This window comes from Peromyscus californicus, unplaced genomic scaffold (assembly GCF_007827085.1).
Source record: "Peromyscus californicus insignis strain IS unplaced genomic scaffold, ASM782708v3 Scaffold_4__1_contigs__length_199733344, whole genome shotgun sequence".
NCBI lineage: Eukaryota > Metazoa > Chordata > Mammalia > Rodentia > Cricetidae > Peromyscus > Peromyscus californicus.
Genome location: NW_026294562.1, coordinates 59,810,095 through 59,829,810, shown reverse-complemented (window position 1 = coordinate 59,829,810; position 19,716 = coordinate 59,810,095). Strand labels below are relative to the sequence as shown.

At 49.2% G+C, this 19,716-nt stretch overlaps 1 protein-coding gene across 1 annotated transcript in view; it reads left to right on the top strand.

Moving 5' to 3' along the window:
- The first annotated feature begins 1,480 nt into the window (after nucleotides 1-1,480).
- Nucleotides 1,481-19,716, top strand: part of LOC128123804 (potassium voltage-gated channel subfamily KQT member 1-like) — a 71,129-nt gene continuing 52,893 nt past the window's right edge. Inside the window, exons 1-5 of the mRNA XM_052760108.1 lie at nucleotides 1,481-1,590; nucleotides 2,909-2,984; nucleotides 6,845-6,939; nucleotides 7,539-7,585; nucleotides 8,485-8,546. Of these exons, the coding sequence (XP_052616068.1) occupies nucleotides 1,481-1,590; nucleotides 2,909-2,984; nucleotides 6,845-6,939; nucleotides 7,539-7,585; nucleotides 8,485-8,546 (390 nt within the window). The remainder of the gene's footprint in view (nucleotides 1,591-2,908; nucleotides 2,985-6,844; nucleotides 6,940-7,538; nucleotides 7,586-8,484; nucleotides 8,547-19,716) is intronic.

Sequence of the window (19,716 nt, the reverse complement as noted above, 5' to 3'; positions counted from 1 at the left end):
TTGGTATTTGGAGATAACTTTTATCATATGGTGAAATCCCTCATCTTTTCATCTATTCTCTTGACTCTATCCATCACAGTTATCTTAAAGTTCTCATCTAGAGAGCCTGATACAAACCACAGTCATCTATCTACCAATGACTCTGTAGGTCAGACTCTGGACTGCTCTGCTGGGCGCACTCCCGGGGGCAGAACTCTCACTTGGTGGCTGAGCAGTGTCAGCCTCACATGCCTGAAGCTGTCAGCTGTCATCCGAACCCTTCAACTCTCCTCCTTCACTCAGCTTTTCCAACAGGCTAGCTCGGACTTGTCCAGGAGGCAGACGTTTTCTGAGAGGGTAAAAGTGAAATCTGCAGGTCTTTTGAGGCTGAAGCTTACAGCCCTGTGGTGGAAACAGACTCGGATCTTTAATGGCAGGAACAAAGAGGGATTTTCAGCTATCTTTAGCAGCCACTATTTCCATACTCCTCCCTAAAACAAAGTTCTTTCTCCCTCCAGCACACTTGGAGGTCTCACCGATTGCAGACAACACCACATGTCCCAGTCTTCTGTCATCTGCCTTTTTTTTTTTCTGGTCCTAAAATCAATGCCAAATATTATACAAGGTTGATGTCACAATGTCCCACCTCTGAATTCTAATTAATAACTTTCTTTCTTTTTTCTTTCCTTCCGTCTTCCCTTCCTTCCTTTCTCTCTTTTCCTCAGTGCTAGGGATTGAAGCCAGTTCATGCTAGGAAAGCTTTCTACCACTGATCTATGTTCCCAGCCCCACACCAGCCCTTTTTGAGACAGGGTCTCACTATGAGGTCCTAATTGGCCTGGAACTCACTATATAGTCCAGGCAAGTCTCCAAGTCACAGAGATCCACCTGCCTCTGCTTCCTGAGTACTGGGACTAAAGGCATGAACCAACACAACTTTAACTTTTTAAAGTTTTTTGTTTTTGTTTGTTTTTACTTATGTATATATGTGTTTTGCCTACATGTATATATGTTCATCATGTGTGTGTGTGCCTGGGGTCCTTGGAGTTCAGAAGAGGGTATTGGATCCCCTGGAACTAGAGTTAGAGATGATTGTTGTGTCACGTGGGTGCTGGGAACTGAACCTAGGACTTCTGGAAGTACAAGCAGCAAGTACTCTTAACTGCTGAGCCATCTCTTCAGGCAGGATCTCACTAAGCTGTTCAGGCTGGCCTTGAGTTCACTCTGTTACCCACGCAGGGCCTGAGCTTAGGATCCTCCTGCCTCGGCCTTCTAAATATCTGGGATTATGGGCCCAGCTTCTAATTTATTTATCAGCTACCTATTACTGAGCAGCAAACCATAACCAAATGCTGTGGTTTAACAGTTATTTGTCTTGCTCACAGCTCCATGGGTCAGGAGCTTGGACTCAGCTCTGCTGGAAGGTGGTTCTGTGGTTGTGCTTGGGATGACTCAGGCAGCACCAGTCACCAGTAGCTTGCTTAGGGCCGGGTGGTCGAAGATGGCTCAGTTGCATGCCTACAATCAGTGCTGGCTGATGGCTGGACACCTCCACTCACCTCCCCACAACCACTCCAGCCACACTCCCAACACCTGTGGTTTCCACACGTGGTGAGCTCCCCAGGACTCTACAGCTAACATTAGGTCACAAGGTCAGCTCAAATTCAAACAGTGTGAAAACAACTATCTCCTGAGGCTTTAACAGCTAAGATTGCAGAATGCATCACACCTGCAGATCTCTATCTAGGATCTGTTTTTTCCCTTAATTTTCAACTTCTATATGTGGATAAAACAAAGCAAAGCAAAAAAAACAAAACAAAACAAAAAAAAACTCCCAGAAGTTCCAAGATATCTCTGTACAGATGATTAGGTTTTCCTCTAATATGAAAAAGAATTCTGGACTAGTTTGGGTTTGAGGTTTTGAGGGGACCTCAACCAACATTTTTGGCTGTTTCCTGGGGCCCCATCCTAGACTGGTCTGAATCCCAAGCCTGCTGTCCTCAGTAGCAAGAGCCTGCTGGCTTTGCTGCTTTATTTTCACTCCCTCCCAGCAGCCCCTATTGCTCTGTGAGAACCCACAGCTATTTCCAAGGGGGAGCTGTGTGAAAAAAGATACCCTGATAGCCTTTGTTCTCTGGAGTCCTGTCACTTGCATCCTGGTGGCTCTGTAGCCCAGGCTCCGCTGTTTTCCTCACAGCCCAGGAAGCCCCACCATCCCATCTGGTGTAGACATTTCCCACACTTCTCTGAGAAGGAAGTGCAGCCTGGAGGGTAGGCTGGCTTCCTCTTGCCTCTTGTTTTCTGGGCTCGGGGCCCTTCAAGTCTAGCTTTCCCAGAGGCTCCCAGCAGCTCTCTGTTGCCAATGCGGTTTAGTCTGGCTGGTCAAATTTGAGCTTCCAGACTCTCCCGGTTTCTCCATTGCCCTGATGCCTTCCAGTCTTATTTCTGTGCACACAGACATCTGATCCCAGGCCTGCTTTCTCCAGTGATGTTTCTAAAAGGACCTTATTTCTAGAAGGAGCTTTAGAGGCAAACTAGTGAAGAATCCTGAACAATCTCAGGGAACAGTGCCCTCATTAACACCTACCCTGTGTTAATGAGGGCACTGTGGTCCTACCCTCTCCAAGGGCATTCCCTGACTCTCCTGTTAGAATTGCAACCCTTGCAAAGTAGGGATACAGACACCCACCCCAGTTCTGAAATACAAGTGGGTAAAGGGTCCTTCCCTTCTCCCCATCTGTGGTGAAGCAACCCTCCCTTTCTCCTTTAGAAACTCCTAGCCTCCCGCTTCTCTAGAGACAGGGCAAGCTCTGGATAGAACGTTCTCCTTGTTCCCGGAGAGTCCATCCATGTTTGGCTGGGGTACCTTTGGCATGTGTTAAGGGATTACCATCATGAAAGCTGCTCATACTGCTCCCCTCCTCCACAGGCTTCGGGAACACCATCGGGCCACCATCAAGGTGATCAGGCGCATGCAGTACTTTGTAGCCAAGAAGAAATTCCAGGTGAGATCATGTCCAGTGCAACTGACCCCAGGAAGACTACAGTTGTTGTATGCCCTCACCCTTAGATGCCAAGATGCTGTGACTGTAGTCCTTGGGTCTTCACCATTCCCCAACACAGCAGGTTCCTTCAAGGACACCGGACCCAGCCCTGGCCCAGGGACCCTTTGTCCCTCCACCTTGATTGTTAGAAGGAACTTCATGGCCTAACTCCTCCTTCTGTGCAAGGCTGTGAAAGTTAGAACCTGTCAGTGTCACCTGGATAAAAAGTGATATCTGTCCTTAGGAGGACAGATATCACTTTTTATCCAGCTTGAGGGACTCCTGGGCAGGCAAGACTGCAGCTCTGGGATCCATTTGCTGTCAGCACACCTCCAGAGTTGTTGTCCTGAGGCCCTGAGTCCAGGGCTCTCGGAGAATAAGGTAGTAAGCTGTGTTCCTCCTCTGCTATGGGACAGTTGTGAGCAGCAGTCATGGGGAGGACAGAGCCTTACTCCTCACTTTGAGAACATGTCAATAGAAGCAGCAAGGAGTAGAGGGCATTATCTTACCACAAGGCCCTTGTCCCTGGGGAGAAAAGGTTTGGGGTAACCCACCTTAGTCTCCAAGGACAATCTCAGTGGTAGCCCTGTGTCTTGTTATAGGCCATACTTTCCACACCAGGCCATGGGATTGACACAGGCTCCTACTGTCCCCTCAACACAGCCCCCACCCCATCCCTGGAGCAGCTGAAACCTCCACACTCTGTGAGAGATAGGGGCTAAGACACAGTTCCCATTCCAGGTTATCGTCACTGTATTGAGAAGAGTTTTGGTGACATGAGTCTCATTCACAGTAGTCCTCAGCTCCTCAACTGTTGCTATTCCAGCCCAAGAACAGCCCTTGGGATGGCCAAGGCCCTTGGCCCTCCAGCCAAGCTCCTGACACTAATGAGAACAGCATGTGGCTTCTCACCTAGCTACTCACTAGGGATCACTGGAGGGATCCTGTGCCCATTCAACAGTACCATGGTGGCATTCTGCTACCCACTTATTAGCCTGGACCCCCTGGTACTGTCACAACTCAAGTAGACCAAGTTATGCCCAAGCTCCCACCACAGCTAGGGACCTCATATTGTCAAAAGGAATAAGGATCACACTCAGCAGGGGCTAAATCCAGGAGGCACCTGGCACTGTCCTCGAAGGGTCCAAAGGCTCCATGGAGATTGCACTTGATGCTGTTTCTCCCCCTCTCTAGAAGCCACATGCCCTACAGTTCCACTGCTGAGGTGCTAAAGGTGACTGGGAGATGAGACAGCCTCCTGTAGAACCAGCTCTTCCCAGATTGGCAAGGAGCCACAAGAACCCCATGGGGAGTCACATCTTGACAAGACAGTCTCTCGGGAGCAAAGGAGGGGCTGGGGTGTGGCACTCTTAACTGGGAAGCAATGTAGCTTAAATTGCTAGTGTTTAAAGGGTCATAAGAAATTGCTAGGGCATGACAGTCCTCAGGCTGAGAAGTGGCCCTGTAGGTGTTGGAGTAGGTTCCACATGAAACAGTACAGTACCTGCTTGCTAAGTTTTATGCCGTTATGCTGGGTAGGCCCATGGCTCCCGGGGTTAACTTCTAGAGTCTTGATACCCAGTGGAGTACAGAGACCCTCATGGTTTCCAAGCAGTCCCCCTTTGAGTCAGAGGTCATTCAGTGGCCCATGCAGACCCAGTCTCTATGGAACAAACAAGGGGCCTGCCTGTTGACATGTTTGCAAGACTGAGGAGGAAAAGATCCAGAGCCCCGCACTTTCATCCAGGTTCAGGACACTGGAGCCTAAGAGTGGCTCAGGAAGCTGCCAGAACAGGCCAGACAACTCCTACCTTCCTGCTCTCTGCTTCTCCCCTATACACTCAGCCCAGGTGGCAGAGGGGCCCTGTGGGGTACAGAGGCTTCTAAGTTAAAAAAAAAAAAAGTAAGGGACACATGGACAGGTAGTGGCAGGCTTCCAAGAAAGAGTGAAGTAGATGAAGAGGGAGCCCCTGTGAGGAGGGCTCCAAGGGTTCCAGGTCACCCTAGTGACCCAGATTTCTTGTCTCAGCCATGCACCCACCTGCTCCCCACTCTCCCCTGCTGGTCTTAATGCAGGCATGCCTGCCTGCCTTACTGGCCGATAAGTCCTTGGCCAGCCGCCCTTGTGTCTGGCCTGAGGAGCCAGGGCCTCTTAACCCTGAAAGTTTGCCTTGAGCACCCACGTCCACAGTCTGGTCAGTCTGGACAGGCGGCATTATCTTGGCTCATCTCTGGCCCCTGTTGCCACATTCCTAGGACATTGGCCCTAGGAAAGAGCTGAGATGGTCTCTTACACTAGTTCTAGGCAGATATTTGACAAAGGCCCCTCAGTCCCAAACCAGATCCTGGAGGGGAGCTTGGCAGCTCCAAGATAAGTCTCAGCAGGCCTGGAGTAGTGCTGGCCATGTGTGGTTGGTAGGGTATCTCTGATCCTCCTCCTCCTCCTTTTTTTTTTTTTTTTTTTTTTGAGGGAGATTTTTGAGACAGGGTTTGTCTGTGTGTAGCCTAGCTGTTCTAGAACTTGCTGTGTAGACCAGGCTGGCCTCAAACTTGGAGATCCATCTGCCTTTGCCTTCCAAGAGCTGGAATTAAAGGCATGTGCCACCTCTGCTGACTCTCTGATCCTTCTTGACTGTGCCCTGCTTACAGCCCCCCACCATACTCCTGCAGGCCTGATTACTCACACCTCCCCACCACACACTGGATCAAATGCGTGCCTGCAAGAGGCTAACAAGGGTACTCATGCACACTTGGGGACAGTAGCCCTCAGACTCTCAGACTGTCCATACACCAACATAAGGACCTGTCTTGCTCCTCATCCAGGCCTGTGCTGACCCACGCTGTAGTTTCTGCCTCCCTTGTTCACTTATCCCCAGACATTACCAGGCATCCCGAGAGGTGCCACACACTTTGTAAAGCATTTTGGCCCACAAGTTCTCTTCCCCATTACTGAGGGTGACCTTCCGTGTGCACTAAGAAGAGACCCAGGTCCTGGACTCAGTCGTTGCCACCTCTGACTGACAAAGTGCTGCATCAGGATTCCTTGGCTTTTCTCACCTTAGATCTTATTTAATTCTCATTCCCTCCTAGACATAGCAGAGCAGACCTCAGCAACCCATTTTCCAGAAAAGAGGAACAGACTCAGTATCCTGTTTTATAGAAGACAGGAACAAGGCTCAGAATCTCATCTTACAGAAGGGAGGATCAGGGCTTACAGCTCCATCTTACAGAAGAGTATAAGACCTGGAGACATTATCAAGTGCAGTTCTTAGACTATCTTAGCTACATATGCACAGGACCAAGGATCTGTGTAAGTGCCATCCCGAGCTTGGCCTCATAACAGTCATTGGGTATGTAGGCTGCAGAAGATGTGATGGTCTTGGTTCCCAGAATGACCCTGGGCATGGCAGGTCCTTAATGAGAGCTTGACTGTGTTTGGGGAAGTCTGTGTGGCATTGGAGGCATCTAGAACACATGGTATGTTAGCTCCCTACCCAGAGAAGCAGCAAGCGTGTCACCGGTCAGTCTAGGGCCCAGATAGACTGTGGAGATGCAGCACCATGTCTCTGGTCTGCTAGACCAGCTCTTTCTGAGGAGACTTGGAATCAGGGCCAGTAGACTGGTAGGAGCTGGCTAGTCCCACTGGTGAAAGATGGGAAGTGAAGGCCCAGACAGGCTAAACTGGCAACCTGCAAGGGTCAAGCCTGCTCTTATATATGTTCTAAGCCATTCCTCCCTTTCACTGGCCCCCTCACTGTCTGCATTTAGAACTGAGCCTACAGGACTCAGGGGAAAGTGACATGTGTCTTTCTGACCTGCAGCAAGCACGGAAGCCCTATGATGTGCGGGATGTCATCGAGCAGTACTCTCAGGGCCATCTCAACCTTATGGTGCGCATCAAAGAGCTACAGAGGAGGTAGGCACAGGAATGGGTGTGGAGACACAGCCCCGGGAGGCCCTGCCCCAGCCTCGCAGGGAAAGCAAGAGTTCTTACTGAGACCCACCCCTGAGTTAGCCTCCATCCATGGATCTTCCTGCCACTGGAGTGGAGCTAAGGATCCTGATCGTTCAGAGCCAACATGGTCTGGGATTCTGGCTTGGATCCTATTTCCATCAGAGCAATGTGGTCCCTAGGCCCAACACAGGTTTGGACCTAGAAGGCTAGCTTGGTGGGCTAGCTTGCAAACCTAGCTCTGTGTATATCATGGGGTGCAGCTGGGAGAATGTGACTGTGCCTTCCATAGACAAGGTCAAAGGTTCAGGGACTCCCATTTTGACGCCACTCATTTCATCCAGGGAAAGAGTCTAAGCACCCCAGCTTCTGCCCCTCATCTTTGAACTTTCTGCCTGGCCCTCTCAAGAGCATGGGCCACAGGGTCTTGGGTGCCTCTTGGCAGGTCTTGGAGTGGCAATGGAAGACTGGCGTGAGTGTCATGCTGTCCTCCTAGACACAATGGTCTGTCTTTGTGGTACGCCAGGCATTGTGTGAACTGGTGTCCCTCTCTTCTCTCCCAGGCTGGACCAGTCCATTGGAAAGCCATCTTTGTTCATCCCCATCTCAGGTGGGTGTCTGCACTGGTACCTGGACAGGGCAACCCATGACTGACTCACCCTCTCACCCCTTTGCCCCATCTGCCTCTCCTCTTCATCACAACAGGCCACTAGGGCCCCTTGTGTAGAAGCTTGAAGGAACAGGTAGACCCATGCTAGGCATGTCTGTCAATGGGCCGTGTAATGGGCCGTGTAACGGAATGTTTTGGTGAGGGCAGGACCTGCTGTGTCCCTTTAAATGACAGATTTCTAAAGCTTCATGGTCAGACTCTGGGTATGGCAGTGTGAGCCAAGGGCACATTTTCCTGTGATGGAAGGCCTGGTGTGGAGCATGGGTCAGACAAGCAGTCAGCCCAGAGTTTCGGAGGACATGATGGGGGTCCTTCCTGGCTCAGGTGTGCGGGGATGTACAATGGTACTGTGTGGGCTAGTTGGGAACCCTCTAGCCCCCTTGGCTTGGTGGGAACCCTCAGGTCCTCAGGACAAGGGGCTAAGCCACACCAGGGAAAGACAATACAAGGCATATTATCCCTAGTGACAGTGCTAGCTGAGGTCCAAACAGGACTGTGGGGCATAATCCACTGCTGGGGACCACTGAGACAGCAGATACCCTGGCCTGATGATGGGTCCAAGCCCAACCCCGTTGAGTCACTCCCTGAACAGAGAGTGTTCTGTCCCTCCTGGAAGACTCTCAGGGGTTCCAAAGCTGGGAGGAGCAAGGATGGACCCCAGCTTCACTCTGCCACTATAGTGCCTCCTCCTGCCCTGACCCTGCTGTTCTAACCACAAGAGAATTAATTGTAAAGGATGTCTTTACCCACTTCTCCCATCTCCTGCTCCTTAGGGTCCATCCAGGCTCCCAAGCCCACACCCACAGCCCATACCCCTGACTTTGTGCTTTACCCCACAGAGAAGAGCAAGGACCGTGGTAGCAACACCATTGGTGCCCGTCTGCACCGGGTAGAAGACAAGGTAGGCCCCTACAGCAACTCTGTCAGCTCTGATAGTCACTCTCCTCAGCCAGTGCGATACCCCAGGGGCAGCATCTCACTGCCCCACTCAGCTCCACACTCTGCTGATCTCTTCCGTGGAGTTCTTAAGAAGCTCTATGCATGGTGGGTGGGCAATATATTTCACAATTGTGTGCTTGGGAAATCAGGCCTGCCTACCTGCTGGCTGTTTTTGCCTAGTGTCCCAAGGCCCATGGCCCTGCCTCTGCCCTGGGAAGGAAAGAGTGAGACCTCAAAAGTCAGACACACTGAAGCCTTGAACATGACCTGGCTCTTTCCCTCCACCCTTTACCCTTAGAGCTTTTTGCTCTAAGTGCCTCCTGGCTGTGTCCAGGAGATGGCTACAGCTGGGCTCACATCAGCCTCCCCATAGGCCATCTATCTAGGGTCTTTGCTCTGTGTATTCAAGCCTTCAGAAGACTCAGAACCTGGCTAGGGTGGATTCCTGAATGGTGTTGGCCTCTATTTACCCAGGACCTGAATGGGTGGTGAAAGTCCAGCTCAAGATACTGTGGTAGGCTATGCTGGATCTGCCTGGCCAGGCTATTTTTAGCATCCACTACTATAGGCTTCTACCTAGAGTAGAGTGCATACCCTATGGCAGCTCCTTGTACACTGGCTGTCCACAGTCTCATATCCCAGAATGTCACAGTTGACATTAGCTAAGCCATTAGACTACTCCATTGCCCTCTGTGTTCTGTGCCGAACACCTCACCTTTCACGAGCCACTGGAGGCTCTGACTCACCAGGGGAGCTTTCTTGGGCCCATGGTACAACCCACTGCTACTCTTTGAAGTCTCTGCAGTTTGAGGTGTGCTGTTATCTTGCCAGACAACTCGTCTGTATACAAGGATTTTATCTGAACATAACTAGGAGGCTAAAAATAGTGGAATTTCAGTTGAGTGGGGAGTGTGGTTGCTGCTGGGTTGCCCTAGCAACGCCTGGCTCTGGCTCTCTTCCAATATGGGCTGCAGCTGGGCAGGTAGGCAAGGATAGTCTGGCCCACATAGGACAAGCCAGCTTTCTTTTCCTAAACACGTCTTAGGCACTAGGCTCAGAAGCCTCTCTGCTCCTCGCTAGCATGTGTCCCCAGTCTGGGGCAGCCACAGAGGTCTGTGGCCCATAAATAGAATCAGGAGGGGGCATGGTCTGGACTCTAGATATTCTCTGAGACCCTGGGGATGTATATATCCAACACTGAGTCTCACTGCAGGGTCTGGCCTAACCTGTAGCATCCAGGACCTGAGCAGGGAGGTACTGTGGCCCTTGACCAGCAGACCGCCCGGCTAGAACAAAGATTGTGCACATCTGTCAGGATGGGAAAGATATTCAGAGTGTTCAGTTCCCAAGGCCTAGGCTCAGTGGTGGCTTGGGAGCCTTGTCATTTGTCTACAGGATCAAGGATACTCTTGGCTTCTCTCTTTTTGCATATGGGCCTATTGAACCAGTGACAGACGCCCTGGTTTGAGTCTCCTACTCAACCTCCTCAGACAGCCCCACATCTTTCCTGATCAAGGCCACCTTTCTTGGCCACCCCTACTGCTGGAAGGAACCAGGGAGGTCTCTCCGATCCCTAGATATCCCAGACCAAATCCTAGGAATGTGAGCCTTCTCTCCCCAGAAATGTAAAAGTAGCCTCCAGTCCCAATAACCCCACCACCACAAATTCCCGACCCGATCGAGTTCTACCCCATTCTAACTGTTCTGCTTTCCCCTTTTCCCCATTACCCATAGAACAGGCTATCCCTCAAACTCAGACCAGAAACCTAGTGTCTCCTGTAAGTGACAGAAGGTGACTGGTGTTATCTCCTACCAGTGTCCCCCTTTCCAAACTCAAGATACGGCTGCCCAGCAGCAGTTTGGGGTTTAAGAGCCAGGTCACAACTCTGTAACCAAGGTGAAGCCTGTACTGGTCCAGGGGCAGGAGCAGGGCAGAAGTACGTGCCAGTGTTTCATCAGATCAGAACAACAACAAAGGGCTGGTTTTCCAGAGTCCATGGTCTCTGGGAACAAAGTTTAGGAACAAAGCTAGGTCGATCCTCAGAGCTCCTGGTAACCTTGGCCCTGTCTGGGCTCTGAGCCAGGTTTGCAAGGATGCTGGGATCCTGCAAAAACACCTCATGGGCATCACTCTTCATCTTCGTCCCCTGCCTCAAGATGGTTAAGATGGAGGAGTGAGTCCTCTGTCCAAGGCCATGGTCCACACTAAGCCAAGGCACCTCCCAGGGCTCTAGCCTGGACCCCCATTGTACATCAAGAGGCTGTCAAAGATGCACTGACCCAAACGGCCTGTGGCAGCCTGCCCAGTCCCTCCCCTGTCCGGGACCACTGCCCCCTGTGGGGACAGACCCTGGGAAAGAGCTTTGCTGGGCCCAGAGGGCACGATGGCATGGCCGGGGCCCCACATCATCACAGTTATCAACTTAACCATCGGGACCAGAAACAACCCAAGCGCAATCCTGCTGACCTTGGGAAGTAAGGGACAGGAAATCCCTGGGAGCCCAGCAGTCCCAGAGCCCAGCCAGTGCCAGCCAGCCTGGCTGAGTCCAGCCAGAGCCCCTGGGCTTCCCTGCTGACAGCCCCTCCCTCCCCCACCTCCAGGCCAGCTGCGGCTGGCCAAAGTCAAGTCTCCAGTGCCCAGCAGCTTGCCTAGCTTAGCTTAGCCCCTCAGCTGTGAAATGTGTCCCACCATAGTCAACCCACATGGCAAGGCTGAATCCCACTCACAAACAGCTGGACCAAACCCTCAGAAGAGGATCAGGCTAAGGACCCAAGGAGATTTGGGGTGTCCACCTTGTAAGGGATTTCCAGGAGAAGCCAGCTGAACTTGTTCAGGGGTGCTTCAGTTCCCCTGACCAGGAGTTTCCTTAGGCCTAGGCCAGGGACTTATACCAGGGAGCCATGTCCATGGGCTCCCTTTGTATAACCACTGAATATTACTGATTCCATTGTTCTAAAAATCCAGCAGTCTCCTGTGGTCACACAGCAAGTTATACAAAGAGCTGGTTTGTAGCAGTCACAGATGTGGGTAAGGGAAGAACATTTCAGAAGTGTGAAGGTCCTTTGGAAATGAGGCTGGAATCAGCTCTGAGAGTCAAGGCTGGGTAAGGGCCAGTGGCCTTGTCCAGGGGCTACAGTAGTCAGGACGGATGGCAATCCAAGATAGTACAGGCCATCTTGTTATCCCTATAACAAGAACCCCAGAGTTCTGGTTCCTGCCCCACCTCTCTTTCTCTCTGTTGCCTGGCCCTGCCTGGGCCCCCCCACTGGCTTCCTTAGGGTCCCCTGACTCTCTACAGAACCCACACCCACCTCTTCCCCATGGTGTTCTTAGCTCTTCTTAGACCTGGACCTGCCACAGTGTTTATTTTACAAGCTAAGCTCACACTGTCGCACTGATATGCAGAGCACAGTGGGGCCAAGAGACTGACTTTCTTGTTTTCTGCAGGAAATGTTTGTGGCTCAAAGCCGGACACAGGGGAACTCTGGTTTCCAGACCCTGCTCATGGGGCATCTGGGGGCAGGGGGTGGGGGAATGGGGGTGGGTAATGTCACAGCACTCCTTCTGCCTAGTCCTGCCCCCCCCCCAGGCCATACATACTTATTTCCTGTACCAGGACACCATCTAGCCCCCACCACTTGCCTTCATTTCATGGACCCTCTTTTATTCATGAGGCCTACTAGTTGGTCCCTGAGACCTTGTCATCCCAGGCCATTCTCTGGGTATCCTGCTCCATTCTTGTTCTCCAGTGGAATATCTTCTAAGCCCAGGCCTTCGTGTTCTCTGGCTGGGGGATTAGTTACATAGATGTCACTGCAGACTTCTACCTCATCTCTCACATCCCATATTAAGTCTTAAATGCTGCCCAAATCCACTTGATCCTAGTCTGCCATCTTTGCTGAGCTGTGGCTCCTCACAGATTAAGTGGTGAGGTGTTCCCACCAATCCTATATCCCGGAAATCTTTATGTGAGTCTTGATGTTTTTTCTCCCTCTTGAAGGTTTGTTAGAACTTCAAGGCAACACCCTCCAGACTGCTGCTTCCTTTGTGAGAACATTTTTAACTACTGATTACAGGGATTTGAGGCTTATGAACTATTAGGGCTCTTCATTTCTTCTTGTGTCAGTTTTGATAAGCAGCAGGGCTGAGGAATTTGTACCTTTCATCTTGGTTTTCAATTTTATTGGTGTTACTTCATGCCTGTAACATCTACATTTTGCCCCTGCTCTCTCTCATTCCCAGGGCTGTTTATCTGTGCCTTTACTGTTTCCCACAGTGACCAAGCGTGCTATGCATTCCCCGATTTTATTGATATTTTCACCAAGCTGTTGGCTTTGTTGATCTTCCCGCATGTGGATTTTATCTTGCTTATTCACGTCTGTTTATCTCTTTCCTTCTAATCACTTGGCCTCAATGTATTTTTCTCTCTCTAACTTCTTCAGCTGGATAATTGTTCATCTCCAGATTTTCTAGATTTTTAAGGCATGTCAGCCATGATAGCTATTTATAGCATTTACACTGTAGTTTTTTTTTCTATAAATATCACTGAAAAGACATACCCCATTTGTGTTGAGACAGGGCCTCATTATGTCACTCAGTTTGGCCTCAAACTTAAGACTGTCCTGTGTTAGCCTCCTTAGTCTTTGGGGTGACAGACTCACAGCACAGCACCAGGCTCCCTACATTTAATAAAGTATTTCACTTTCACTTTCATCTGCTTATGGTGTATTTTTCTAATCTCCATCATCGCTTGTTTATTCCAAGAGTTATGCCATGGCAGCACAACTATGTGGTTTTCGTCATTGTTATTATTGTGGTAGAACTTTCTAGTAACATTGTTTCACTGTCAGAGAAAGTGGTCCTGGGATATCAACCCCTTGGAACGTTTTGAAGGATGTTTTATAGCCAAACACATGCTCAGCCTTTGTAATGTGCCTTGAGTGCTTGAAAGCACATTCTGCAGTCATTGGATGCAGGGCTGTGTTTACAAGCACTAGAACAAGCTTGTTCATTGTTTTGTTCAAATCTTCTATATCCTCATTGGAATCTCTTTATCTATTTGATCTATCATTTCTGAGAAGTCATAGGGTAAATTTCTGTTTAACTTTCTAGGAAACCGCTAGACTATTTTCTAAAGTTGTTGTTGTTGTTTTCCCCCCTTGTTTTCCCATCAGCAATGTGTAAACGGCCCACTTGCTCTCAGCCTTGCAGCTAGGCAGTAGGCCTGGTCTTTTCCGTTTCAGCCCTGTGAGTATGTAATGGTATCTCATTGTGGGTTTGATTTGCATTTCCCTAATGACTAATGATGTTGAGCAACTTTTCATGTGCTTATTAGCCATTCATAGTCTTCGCTGGTGAAATGTTTATTCAACTCTCTGGCCCGTTTTCCAATTAGGTGCTCCGCTCTATTGTCGAGTGGCAGGAGTTTTTAATATGTTCTGGGTACAAGTCCTCCATCAGACGGATGACTTGCAAATACTTTCTCCTAATCTCCGGCTGTCTTTTCATTTTCTGAATTGTCTTTTAAACCGCAGAAGTTTTTAATTTTAATGAAGCCCAATTTGTCTTTTGTATGTTTTGTATGGTTCCTGCTTTTGATGTTCTTAGACCTCTTTACCCTATCTGAGGTCACGAACATTTTCTTCCTTTCTCTATTTTTCTTCTTCTTCTTCTAGAAATTATATAGAATGAGCTTTTGCATTTAAGTCTAGATTTTGAGGTAATTTGAGGGTATGAAAGGAGATAGAAATCCAAGTTTTTGTTTGCTTGATTTTGTGTATATGCATGCTTGAATGTGTGCAGGTACACGTGTGTGGGGATGTAAATGTGTGTAGAGAAACACCTCCACTGTTGTTTTTCAGAAACCATCCATTTTATTCTTCGAGAAAAGTTCTCGCCTTGACCTGCAGCTCACCAAATAAGCTAGGCTGGCTAGTCAGAGAATTCCAGGGACCCACTAGTCCCTTCTTTCCCAGCCCTGGGATTACAAATATGTGCCACCATGCCTGACTTTTTAACATGAGATCTGAGAGCTAAACTCTACTCCTCAAGCTTACACAGCAAGATCCTTAGCAACTGAGCTATCTCCCCAGCCCCTTAAAGGCATCTAGCCCAGAGACCAAGCATAATGGCACACATCTTTAATCCCAGTTCTTAGGAAGCAGAGGAAAGCTGATCTCTGTAAGTTCAAGGCCAGTCTGGTCTACATGGTGAGTTCTAGGTCAGTCAAGGCTACATAGTGAGACCCTATCTCAAAAACAAAAACAAAAACCAAAAAAACAAAAAAGCCCAAGCTGACCTCTCACAGGCTAATAGTCTTCAATATTTGCCTACTGCAGTTACCACACAAACAGCTTCTTTTTAACTTAAAGATATTCAGTTGCTCGGCACCATGAGTCAAAAATACTTTTTCTTTGATCAAGTAGCAATGGCATCTTTGTCAGAAATCAATTAACCAAGCCAGGCACAGTGGTACATACTTTTAATCCCTGTACTTGGAAAATTGATGCAGAAGGATAGGGAGTCTAAAAACAGCCTCAATTACATTCCAAATTTGAAGTCAACCTGGGCTACCTCAAAAGAAAGTCATTGACCATAAATGTATGCGTTTCTTTATGGACCTTCAATCCTGTTCTCTTGGTCCATACATTTGTCCCTAATCCCACCCCACAACCTCTTGATTATTGCATCTTTACAGTAAGTTTTGAGATCAAGCAGTGAAAATCCTCTGATTTGTTTTTCTCCTTCCCTAATCTGAGACCTGAAAGTTTCCGTATGAATTTTAGGACGAACTTGTAAATTTTCATTTTTAAAAGAGAAAGAGGGAGGAGAAAAGGCAGGCAAACAGTGTGGCTGGCTTCTGGGGTTTTCTGTTGAACCTGTGGATCATTTGGGTAAATGGACATCCTAGACCATGAAAGTATTATCTCTTTCTTTGTGTGTGTTCTCCTTTCATTTCTTGGGAGGTGAGATTATGACAGAGTTTTGATCCTGTAGCCCAGGCTAGCCTGGAACTAACTATTCCATAAAATTCACAATCTACCTGTCTCAGCCCCTCACCCCCAGGTGCTAAGATTACAAATTTCTTTTGGTAAGTGCTTTGTAGTTTTTGATGTGCAAATGTCGTGCTTTTTGTTGTTGTTAAATTCACTCCTGTTTTATTTGCCATGCGATGGGATTGTTTTTCCTGATTTCACTTTAGGATTGCTGGTTCCTGGAACTAGAAACTCAATCTTTGGCTGATCTAGGAAACTCTAAATTGGCTATTCTTAGTTTTTGTGTTTTGTTCTTGCTGTTGATTCTGTTAGATTTTCCACTCCTGCTACAGATAATGAAGACAAACTCACTCCTTCCCTTCCAGTCCAAATGCCTTTCATTTCCTCCCTTCCCTCCTTCCTGCTCTCTCTGCCTTCCCATCACCCTTGCCCTGGCTTAAACGTCAATAATGTGTTGGAGTGACTGGAGAATCTCCAGAAGAAGGCCTCCAGTCACCTGCCATTAAGGATGATGGCTTTGGGTTTCCCATGAACGCTTCCTGTTGGTTGAGAATATTTCCTTCTATGCTGAGTGCACTGAGAGCTGGCCAGAGTAAATGTGCAGGTTTCCTACCTGTCCTTTCTGACTCTGTCAAGATGACCCACTTGGCACTTACTCTATGATACAGTAACTGATTTGGGGATGCTAAACCAACTTCACATTTCTGGGATAAGCCCCATTTGGTCACACACACACACACATACACACACACACACACACACACACACACACACACACACTTGTGAGAGGGACAACATGGGAATTAACACAGAGTCTGCTTGTATAGTCTGTCCCAGGATGGCCTGGAACTTACTATGTAACACAGGCTGGTCTCAAACTCACTATGATCCTCCTGACTCTGCCCCAACCCCAAGTACTGAGATTCCAGCACCACCATGCCTGACTTGTATCGATAGTCACCAAGAATATTGTACTATGGCTTTCTAAGTGTGTGTGTGTGTGTGTGTGTGTGTGTGTGTGTGTGTGTGTCTGTGTGTCTGTGTTGTACACATGTGGATATATGTATGTGTGTGTGTGTATTCATACATATGTATATGAACATACATATACATATGATCAGCAGTTTTGCCACCTCTTTCTCACACATGCTGCCTCCCCTCAAGTGCCTGATTTCATTCCCTCTTCTGCTGCTACACATATGGGCACACATCCAGCCTGGCCTTTCAGTCCTAGGCTCGAGCTTTTCCAGACCACTCAGAAGATAAGAGTCTGAGCTCTAATCTGAGCTGTAACTCGCTTGAGGATATAACTTCCCAGGGCGAAAACTGTTCCCTTTCTCTTAACAGTTATAGCCATCTTGACAGTCTTCTCGGGGAGTGGGTTAATTGTGTTGACTTTCCCACTGGGCTATTTGAAGGTTGGAGCTTGGTGAAGGTTTCTGCTTTGAGACACCCAGGTTCCAATGCCCCGTGTCACTAGTGAGATGATAGAAACTAAAGCTCCTGGTGCATGGTTGCCTTTGGGAAGTGCTCACCTCTGAGTCCTCAGCTTCTAACCTCCCCACCATCTGGTCAGCTCCTGGCTGCTAGCCACAGATATTTCATTTTCCAATAGCTGCACTAAAAAGTAATATGGTGAAATTAAAAACACAGCCATACATTTTACTTAGCTCAGGAGACCCCAAATACTATGATTTCAATATAATCAATACAGAAGCTGTTAGGGCAGCTACCAGTCTTCCCTTATTCTGAGTCCTCAGAAGCCAGACAAATTTTATACACATGACCCATCTCAATTTGGAAGCTGGGTTTTCATGAGAGCTTCTGGAGTTGTATTGAGTCTTCATAAAATTTACAACTTGGAAAGGAGATTTGGGGGCAGTTGTCTTTGTTTTTAAGATCAGGTCTTGCTCTGCAATCTAGGCTGGCCTAGAACTCACTTTGTAGCCCAGGCTAGCCTGGAACTCACTATGTAGCTAACACTAACTTTAAAAACACAAGTGATTGCCCTGCTTCAGCCTCCCAAATGGTTAGATTACAGGCATGAGGCACCACACCCAGGCTGGGAAAAGAGATTCTTTAAATGTTCTCAAAACTCAGTTACGGATCTATGTGTAATTAAATTCATTAAAATTAGATCATAAAAACTCAGTTCTTCTAAAGCTAATATGGGGGTAGGGCCTAAGCTGTTGGATGGCACTGTTTCGTGGCCTCCGTGGAGGCAAGGGTGGCCGTGACCAGACCAGGAGGTCTGTGAACACCAAGAGAGGGGAGCTGGCATGGAGGGGAGCTGGCATGGAGGGGAGCTGGCATGGAGGGGAGCTGGCATGGAGGGGAGCTGGCATGGAGGGGAGCTGGCATGGAGGGGAGCTGGCATGGAGGGGAAGAGGGATAAGAAGCAGTGTCTTTGGCCCTGAACCCTCTGCCTACCTGGGCAAGGGCTCCCTCTCCTAAGCTCCCTCCCTAGTCCGTGACCCACCCTCTCCAGGTCTCAGAGGACCACAGGCTGAGACCCACAGGCCATACTCCTGGATGATTTGCCAGCCGCCATTAAGAGCCTCGCTACCTGCACGGATGGGCTGCTTACATCAGAAAGTGGGGCAGCCTAGAGCACACCACAACACTGCCTCCCCCACCAAGTCCCCTTCCCACTGTCCCCCAGCCCCACTCCATCACCCCTCCTTGCCTGGCTGCTGGGCTACTCTTGAGTGACAGGGCCGTAAACAGGCAAAGGCATGGGGCTCCAGACGATCAAAGAGCTCCCTTCAGGAGCCGGCATTCGCTTGCTATTCTGGGAACTGGTTATTTTAAGGTTCGTGTATTTTTTCTTTCCTGAGGAGCCGTCTTAGTGGATGGTGGAGTCCTGAGGTGCTGGTTCTTCAGTCAAACCACACAAGCCCTGTTTTGTCTAGGGTTTCAAAGATAAACCTATAATGAAAGCTCCGTTTGACACAACACCCCACCACCCTGGTCCTGGGCAGGAGTGGGCATGGCTGCTGGGGAGCCCCTGGGCCCAGCTAACACTCTGAGAGAGGCCACTCATGAAGAGAACCTGAACTCACAGTGCTGGGCCATAGGAGTCAGCTTGTGTCCTGTGGGCCACCCCTTTCTGCCTTCAGCAATACCTTAGGGCCTGAGAAGGGTCCTTGCAAAAGACGCCCCCCCACCCCCCACCCCAAGGTTATAGAGAAGAGTCAGCTGCTAGCTTCTCCCAGAAGGAAGTCAACACGTAAGAAAATGACCACAGCCACAATGGGTAGCATAGTATGACTCACAGGCTTCCTGTCCCTCTTGGTGTAGCATGCTCCCTTCAGTCACAGATTCTGTAGAAAAGCCCAGGGAAGGCTGTGAGAATTAGACACCAGTGTGCCTTTCCAACCTGTGGCTTAAGGATAAGCTCTAGGTTTAGCAGAGGGCTGTGGTGTACAAGGACACTGTTGACTATTGACACCTCAAGAAGCTGTGGAAGAAGAGGAGTTGGTCACACTGGGTACCTCCAGACGCAGAGTGTCCGACAGTCCTATGGCCATCAGGACTGTAGGGATATTGCAATTACCTAAGGCAGAGCTGTGGGGAGCAGCTGTAAGCCTCACAGCCCTCCTCTTCCCCGGTGATTCTGGTGTAGCAGACCATAGGCAGAATACTAGGGCAGTAGATGGCTCTCGATTTGCTCAAGCAGGAGATTCTGATGCCTAGCAGCCTCCGGATGCTTCTCCCGGGACTGGCATTGGAAGGAAAACTATGTCTAACCCACAAAATTACCTCAGAAACAATATAGCTGTTTTCTTTGCCCTGGTCCTCTAACTGTCTGACTACAGTCTGCCATGGTTCCAGGACTATCCCAGACTGATACCCTGTGTGCTAGGCCCCCTCTGCCCCAGTTCCTCCCAGGCCTACAGAATAGCCCAGCAATAAATGGTCAGCCTAAAAATGACCTTCTACCCTGCCCATTGTGACAGCAAGTCTCAGAGCCCAGTCCAACCCACGCAGACTCTAGGAGAGACTGGGAACCTTCTCCATCATCCATATGACAAGGACATCATCTGAAACCTCAGAGCTGCAGATAGACATGGGACCAGAGCTCACCCCCCTGGGGGATGGATGGTCCTCTCTGCCTTCAGGAGGCCCCACTGTCC